The 8,439-nt window shown below is 36.2% G+C and overlaps 1 protein-coding gene and 1 non-coding gene across 3 annotated transcripts; one reads left to right on the top strand and one right to left on the bottom strand.

The window, feature by feature from the left end:
• Positions 1-351: 351 nt before the first annotated feature.
• LOC107615749 (uncharacterized) lies at positions 352-2,467 on the top strand. Its single transcript, XR_015899366.1, has 4 exons — positions 352-1,178; positions 1,364-1,664; positions 1,766-1,847; positions 2,055-2,467. It is a non-coding gene; the product is annotated as an uncharacterized LOC107615749 (transcript).
• A 784-nt stretch (positions 2,468-3,251) lies between these two features.
• On the bottom strand, positions 3,252-7,597 carry LOC107617749 (heterogeneous nuclear ribonucleoprotein 1). 2 transcript variants are annotated; one of them, XM_088498273.1, is made up of 14 exons: positions 7,416-7,597; positions 6,995-7,233; positions 6,732-6,821; positions 6,153-6,218; positions 6,015-6,080; positions 5,836-5,921; positions 5,678-5,723; positions 5,447-5,501; positions 5,125-5,201; positions 4,810-4,945; positions 4,599-4,726; positions 4,428-4,532; positions 3,720-3,860; positions 3,252-3,551 (listed from the first exon to the last, which is right to left on the bottom strand). In XM_088498273.1, exons 2-14 carry the CDS (start codon positions 7,013-7,015, stop codon positions 3,489-3,491), a joined length of 1,080 nt encoding a protein of 359 aa, XP_088354399.1. In that variant the 5' UTR covers positions 7,016-7,233; positions 7,416-7,597; the 3' UTR covers positions 3,252-3,488. The 2 variants fall into 2 exon arrangements, with proteins under 2 accessions (XP_088354399.1, XP_088354400.1); XM_088498274.1 differs by having other exon boundaries at positions 6,995-7,273; positions 7,416-7,574.
• Positions 7,598-8,439: the final 842 nt, after the last annotated feature.

Genomic DNA, 8,439 nt, shown 5'->3' with positions numbered 1-8,439 from the left:
CCTCTCAACTTATCTAATACTTCTTCTACCCATCATTATCAAGCATTTTACATAATCTTGCAATATGGATCCTCTATATATTGATATTATTTTAAAAATAATCATGGTTAGTCCTGTTCAGTATTCAAAGACACTGCTCTACAATCAACAATAATATTGACCTGTCAAATTTGACTAACATTAAGCAACAAAATCAGCAGTAACATCTCTCTCTACCTGAATTTCTCGGCTTCTTCCTATTCAGTTCAATTCAGGGCCCGTTGCTTTGGTTTGTTGTGAAATGGACTAATCTTACCGTGTGATGGAGTCATGAGTGATCAAAATCCATTACACTCTCTTTTTGGCTCAGATAGAAGCAAACATTGTTTTCAACAACCCCCAAGTAAGAATAGTTGTACATGAAGTAGTAGTAGATGAGCCAAAAAGGCAAAAACATGTTCACTTAATCTCTATTCTAAATTTGTACTACCTCGGTTCTTCTTTAAGAGCTTGGCAACAACAAATATGAAGCTTCAGGAAAAGTGAAGAACTGACCCTAGTTTTTCTCATGGAGAGTAATAATAATAACTCTAGTTCCTCCATGAAACTGGGCTCATTTCTAATCCCAGATATGCAAAATCATAGTGAAAGAAGCATCGGGAGCCAAAAGGGATGGAATTCAGAGAGAGTAGTGTTGAATCAAACAAGCAGAATCAGAAGGCATTCTGGTTTGACATCATTCAACAGTGGAAGAAGAACAATGCCTTCTAAATGGGATGATGCTGAGAGATGGATTTGTAGCCCAGTTTCAGGCTATGGCAGCAGCAGCAACAACAACAGAAACTCATATTCACGATCACAACTTCAAAGGCATCCAAAATCAAAGAGTGGTCCAATTATGCCTCCAGGAACATCATCATCATCCTACTACTCGAACTATTCACCTACAATTCCACTGCGCCAAGGCTTGCTTGTGAGGAACTTGATGGTTGGTTCATCTTTCACAACAGGAGTCTTGGCACCAGATGCTCTCTCTCTTCATCATTTTGATGCGCATGACAATGATTTTGGTCACCGTTTTGATATCGGCAATGTTATGCAACCATGTTCTACTGGTGCGGTGCTCAATGACAACAATGGTGTTCTGGCTCCCATGTGGAATCAATTGTTATGTGACCCATCTTCGCCTAATTCTCAAGGTATGTGCTTCTTGTTTTTGGGCAGCCTAGTTACCAATCAAAATTGCATATTTCATATTGTTGGATCCAGCGCTTAGCTATAATTGCAAAAAGATATTCTGTTTGCCAAGATTTATTCACTTGTTTATATTAATGTCTGAGAATCTGCATATACTTAAAATGTTTTCAGTTACTTTTATTTACAGATGAGAACCCTAAGAATGAGGAGAACCGCATAATGTCACCTTTCTCAAGACGTGATCACGGTACCCAGATGAGCCCTCCGGAGAATGAGGACGATGCGAATTCATCGCCGACATCAGCCATGGATCAGAAAAATGGACATTCTGGTAAATTAGAGGTTAGAGATGTTGAGGTTGATAGTGAGGCCACTGTTATTAGGTGGCCTAAAGGTCATGCAACAAAGCTCACCTCCTTTCAAGAAAGTAATAGTGAAATCCAAACTTCATGTTCAGATATTGCAAAGTCCACCATGGACATAACCAAGTATGTCATCATTGTTATGTTCATATCATTCAATGAACTAGAGACATATAATTTAGTTGTTCTGATTGTGTGTTTTCCGATGAACTTCTATTTCGTTGTAGGATTCAGAAAGAGGAAGCCAAAATCGTTGCATGGGAAAGCCAACAGAAGGCAAAGGCTGAAGCAACAATACGCAAACTCGAGGTTTCATTTCAGTTCATCAAAATCTGTTGCTTTGAAGTTGAACTTTCTCATATGGAGTGTGTCCTTAGTTCAACACAATATATATATGTATATATATTATGATAAGATCAATAAGCAAGGAAGGCATTAAAATTTGTGTAGAAAAAGCTCACAAAATGTATGCAGATAGGTCATTTTTCCCCCTAATGGTGAAGAGGTTTGATACAGATGAAACTGGAAAAGAAGAGATCGTCATCAATGGATAAGATTCTAAACAAGCTGAGAAGGGCGCAGATGAAAGCTGAAAAGATGAGAAGTTCAATAGCAATGCCTCAAAAACAAGAACAAGGACAACAGGGCAAGCAGAATTCCAAGCTTCTCAAGGTTTTTCATTACCAAATTATATTCAGTTATGGTCTCCAAGCAGATGCTTTAGCACTTTTGATCACTGATTCACCCCATATATGCATATCAAAAATACTACGTGCACAAAAAAAATCAATCACTAAATTAGCCATTATGTATTCGTGTATAAATACATTATTTAACTTATTTTTAACGTCTATTTTGTATTACAACACACATTCTTTATGGGTGGCTAGATTTTTTATATACACATCACATAGCTATTTTTACTTGCACTCTCTCTTGTCATTAAGATTTTGTCTCGTAATAAACACAATAGAGAATACAAAATTACGCCTTATATATGAAATGTGAATACTGCATTTGGTTGATGCCATTTGATTTGATATATTTTGCAGTGGTTCAAGCCTAAGCATAGATCCTTACATCACCTACATCTGTGTCCTGAATCCCCTTTTTACCAAGAATATCCATCAATTAAAATTCCTTCATTTATTCTCCTTATATCATTGTCAGGCTAAGAGCACTGAATGTAGACGCACACGGACGTAGTCATTAACTATACTAAGCCATTCGGCCTGCACATGTGATTAAAGGATAGTGTACCATATAACCATCAGTTATTTTGCTTGTTCATAAAAATAATAAACATATCAACAAAATCAGCGAGCTTGCTTTGAAAATGACGTTACAAGATTTTGAGATAAAATAACACTATAATGATAGCCTGACAACTTTTATAAGTTATAACGATAATCCTTTTCCATAATTTCTGGCGTTACAAGTGTTTTTATCTCAACTCTTAGTTATAATTAAATGAACTACATCCATGCGGTTAAAAACATTTTGCGGACGTAACCAAAAAGCTATTCCACTACATAAAGAGGACTAAAATCAAAGCCAAGTTTTCTTGACCTGTAGGTTAGGCAAAAGACTACATTTATTTATGGTGAATCATAAATCAGTATCAACACTGCAAATACACGGAACACATTTTTTCATCATCTGTTCCATAGCTGGTTGCAAACTCGGATAAAAGAGGAAAGATTACGTTGGACCTTTTAGCAATAAACTAAACTTTGTCAAATCTTTATGACATGAATCAAATGCAATACAACTAACATACACGATAATAAAAACATATGAGGGGAAACAGTATTATCTGGTTTACAATACATAAATTAGAATCCAATCCATAGTGCCTACAACTTAAAAATTATTAAATATAGAAACAGTTCGCTGGCATCTATTTTAGCATTTCGGACGGCGATGATACCAATAAAACTGTGCTCTCTCCTAGTATGGTCTATACCTCCAATCTGCTCTTGATGGCCTCCCACTGGGAATTCCATAACCCCACTACAAAAGAAAATAGATTATAAGCAAAAGCCAAATACGTACAACTATATGGTACTTTAATATATACTTAAATAGTGCCCATGTTTAACATGCACGGTGCACTTGCAAAATCACATTAATCCAATTTCCATTTTCTTCACATCAAATCATTACTGTGTATATACTCACATCATCGAAGTCCAGGCTACCATACATCCTCCCATAAGTTCGCATAGGACCTCCATAACCCCCAAAAGAACCCACACCATTCATCATAAAATTCCCACTCGGACTTGCATCATCAACAGGTGTGGCTGAATCTAATGCTACCTGCAGGAGCAAGATGCTAGCACAATCATATTTAAAACCAAGAAATTATACTCACAATTTTTCCATCACAAGGAATACAGACAACACTAGAAGAACAAATTTGTGCACCATTATGTACAAATCTGCCACACTGTATATAATCACACAATTACCATCGAGTTCAGCTTGACATTCACAGCAAGATCCAAGATGTAATGTCATAAAAAGTATCATAAAGTTCTATGGTACAGATTTCTTGTCATGTGATATAAGCAACGTATATAGCGATGCACTATGATAGGTTTCCATAAATAGGAACAAAATCACAAATCCATATTATGACTCATCTCTTCTTCATAAAGTACCAACTTTAGATACTAAAGTGTTCCAATGTTATTCCAACAATAGCATGCTTCAAACATCAAATAATAAATGGGCATTCAAAAGACAGGCAGTTAACCTCAATCAACATATATTCCCTTCTATCACCACATAGATATATTTCAATTTCAATTGCAAAGAAAAGGCAACAGATACTTGTGAAAATAGGGAACAATCCAAGATAGAAACAAATGCTAAATAATGTACTTGTTGTCCACAAATTTCATGAGGCCTTCGTGAGACACGATCTGCTACACCATCTTCAGCAAAAGTAACAAATCCAAAACCTCTATGACCTGATCTCTTAGGATCCTACATCAAAGAAGACTGTTGATCTCAGCAGTTTAGAAAACTCGTATGTGTTCTTAAATATCTTACCCTGGGAACATAAACATCTAAAATACGGCCAAATCTTCCAAAATATTGACGAAGATCCTCAGAAGTTGCCTCTGGGGGAAGTCGGCCAACAAAAATCTTCTTACCGATTCCACGAGATGGTTCTCCCCCTGATTTAGAGAATAAGCTAATCAGTATGCAGCAACAATAGTCATCTTTATTCCATACACCAGAGCTTTTATTCCATGCTTACTTCCGAAGACTGGGCCTGGATGATCATACAAAGTAGGAGCACCAAGTGCTGCATATCTAGTTGCTGCAGAAATATAAGCATTATATGCACCATACCCTCCCTGTGGCATCCTGCCTACTGGCTTGAAGTCATCATCCTGCAAATGGCATATACAATATTATTTGACCAACGTTATAACGAAAACCAAAACAAATAAAATACCTTTCGGTAGAAAAACAAATGGCTCGTGTATGCAACTAAATCCAAAAGTATTATTGCACTGAATATATACCCACAAACACATTTTACGTTAGACATTTTTATGAAAATTCTTGCCTTGGGTGTAGCTCGATCAACCACCACGGTAGAACCTCCCAGTTCGTGGGTTTCTGCCATCAAACTCTCGACAGAATCTGCAAGACAGAAAATCTCCTTATAGTAACTGATACATCCTTTCCACTACACTCAAAAAGTAAGTCTATAAACCAAAATATAGAGCAAATGAGGGCACATATTGTACGCATTAAAAAGGTGTTTACAACAGGTGTCAATCAAGCTCTTAGATAACTATCAAGTTACATTAAAAGGAAACTAGAGTACTATAAACCCCATTCACTTAAAATATGCACGTAGTGAGGAGTAGAGCACACAACCCAACCTGCACTTGCAAAGGTGATAAAACCAATTCCACGATGCATTTTTGATCCTTGATCCTGTTGGAAAATGGAAATAAATCATAAATCATTCATACAACTACAATAATATCATATAAATATGTGTGCATCATGCATAAATCTGCTGGGCAACTGTCAACAACGTACATGCATACAAAATTATACATATTAACTACAATTTACATCTCGTATGACAATGCCAGGGAGTGGAGTACCTTTGGCATGTACAGATCTGTTATATCACCATATTTCTCAAAATGACTGCAAAACCACCAAAAGAGAAAATAACATAAAATTATAAGACTATGCTAGCAATGAAAACAACACTCTCGAGTCTTCACATCTTTAATGAAGATACAACATAATCATGTACCTTCTAAAAGATGCTTCTGTTACTGATTGTGGAATCCTGGCTACAAATATTCTGGTTACTTTTTTGGCTGGTGCTCTCATCTCCTCCTTTAAAATGAAACATTACAAAATCAGCAGGATAGTATAACTCAGCAATGAATCAGAATAGATTTAATGTCCTATCAGCAATTTGATTACTACCTTTGGTGTGGCCACTTTGACCTCCAGCATCCTGTTGCCAAGAACATGTTCACCTGATAGAACATCCTGCCACCAGAAAGTCAGTCAGATCATGATAAAGTGTGTGCAAATGACCATCTACATAAAGACAGCAGTTACCTTAGCATCATCCACCGAAGCAAATGTAACATATCCAAATCCACGAGATCGTCCAGTTGATCGCTCCTAAAATAAAGAAAGTAGATTAGAACGTGCTAAGGGTGCAGTGCAACATTTTTGTAACTTTGGGGCAGAGTGCAATATTTGCACGAGTTTGGGGTTAAGAGCTATATCTTGAAACCTCATGGGATGTGATCGCTAATAATTCACGGAGAACCAGTAGTCCACTACCCTAAGAGAGTAATGCTAAGTGCTACAATGCATTTATTAAGAAACCAAGTACAACTGACGTGGTAAATAATTAGACATTCATATGCATTAATTCTGGCAGTTGTTTCACAGTATACTTCACGTAATTTGTATAGGATAAATGATTAAAGTAACTCCATGTCATGTGCAATGTTTTCATTTCATAATAAACAAGCATTTTTTCTTACCAAAAACAAGAGCTAAAGGAGAAACCACCTTGTCAATCAATGGTGAAAATCTACAATTGACATGGTATGTCAAGTGGATTCTCCAATGGTGAATTGAACATGAAATAGCAACACTTAATAAAAAATGTAAAGATAGACTAACCTTCATGACAATACAATCTTCCAATTCACCGTACTTGCTCATGTATTCCCTCAAGCCCTCAGTGTCCACGTCCCATGGAATACCCAAAACCTAGGAAAAAATTACGAAGGCAGAAAGTGAGAAAATAACTACACACGCGAACAATTGACTAAGTATAATGTTCATCAACAAAAAGAATGCCAGAACATTAATTATTGTCAATCACTCCTAAATACATATGATTAGAGGATTGAAGAGAAACAAGTTGAATTTATGTGACTCACCACAAGCTTTCGCTGCTCCATCAGAGACTTGAAGGTAGCGCAATGAAAAAGGGAAAGTGCCTAACAGAATGTGGGGAAAGCAAAGAAAGGGAGGGGGAACAAGAAAAGAAAATGAAAAAAAAATAAAAAAGAAATTCTAGGCACTCGTTCTCCTGTTGGGGGTGAAATGGAATCTCTCAGCTGAGCACTCAGCGTTCTCACCTCTCTTCTCTCTCTAAATCCCTCACACTCGCCTCCTCCTGCATACAACAAGCACACTTCTTTCTCACACACAGTTTCCTTCATCATCATCAGCAGCAGCATATTTACCAAATCAAATTTCAGCTTTTCGAGATGCTTCGCTGTTTTTTTTTTTCTAGGAACAAAAACAATTGATAACAAAGAAATTGAAAGAAATTGGGTGGATTAGGCGCTCACTGACCTTGCACAGGGGGAATTTGGGAACCCTAATTCGGAGATCTCGCTCGCTCGGTTTCTCTCTCCCTCCCTCCTCTATGTCTCTCTCTGTTCTTTCTTCTCTTTCTCTTCCTCTTCTCTCCCTCCGCACCCTTCTCCTGTCACCCAATGCCACACCATCAATAATCAACCGTATTATTATGTTGTGTGTTTAACACATGTTCTTCTTTTTTTTCCTTTTCGGCCCTGAAAGGAGCTAACACGCCCAAAGCTATAAAGTAGTAGCCAAACATTTGGACTGAGAAAAAAAATTAGCAACATCTGGAAATACCTTTTTTCTTTTTTGGATAAACTTGCACCAGCCCATTATGTCTGTGAAACGAAAAAGCCTGTAGCTATTATGCTATTTCGGATTACATTCTTTATTTTAAAAAATGTAATTGGACTCGGGAACCTTGATACAACTATTTGCCTCTAGCTCAATTGGAGGTGAGCCTCACAACATTCTGTGTCCAAAAGATTTTAGATTCAGAAAGAAAAGGGAAAATTAATTTAAGACGGGATAAGAGACTGTCTGGCTAGATTGGACACGGACAACGGTTGAAACTTCCGCTTCTGAACCAATCGCGAAAAGAAGCGAAAGTTTATTTTTTTGTTTTTTCTTTCCCTTAGGCTCACAACTCCTTCTCACACCCAAAAAAATTAAAAAAATAGGACGCAAATCAATTTTCAATATATTATAAATATATCTGTTATAGATTTTTAGATTAAAATTATATTTTAAATTTTAAATAGATAGAATCAATTAATTTAACTAAATCAGTTAGGAATTAAATTTTTGGTTATAAATAGTTCTTTTTTAGAGTTTTGTATATACACCAATTATTAATAAAGATCATTTTTTATTTTTTATATTCTTTTTTATCTTTCTTCTCTTCTCAAACTTTAATCTTTATTTTCATAACATGTTATTAGCACAATATTACTATGATCTAAGTAATTTTCTACTTCTCTTTCACCACAGTTATTTCTTTTTGTTTCTTTTACAC

Source organism: Arachis ipaensis, chromosome B9 (assembly GCF_059453495.1).
Source record: "Arachis ipaensis isolate K30076 ecotype BB chromosome B9, ASM5945349v1, whole genome shotgun sequence".
In the NCBI taxonomy this organism is placed as follows: Eukaryota; Viridiplantae; Streptophyta; class Magnoliopsida; order Fabales; family Fabaceae; genus Arachis; species Arachis ipaensis.
The sequence above is the reverse complement of the archived record's forward strand: the minus strand, read 5'-3'. Positions and strand labels throughout refer to the sequence as shown.

Coding starts and splice junctions, on each gene's coding strand:
- LOC107617749 (XM_088498273.1), bottom strand. CDS start 7,015: ATGGAGCAGCGAAAGCTTGTG. Junction 6,822..6,994: donor TGGAGCAGCGAAAGCTTGTG/GTGAGTCACATA, acceptor ATTTTTTCCTAG/GTTTTGGGTATTCCATGGGA. Junction 5,922..6,014: donor TCAAAGTGGCCACACCAAAG/GTAGTAATCAAA, acceptor TTCATTTTAAAG/GAGGAGATGAGAGCACCAGC.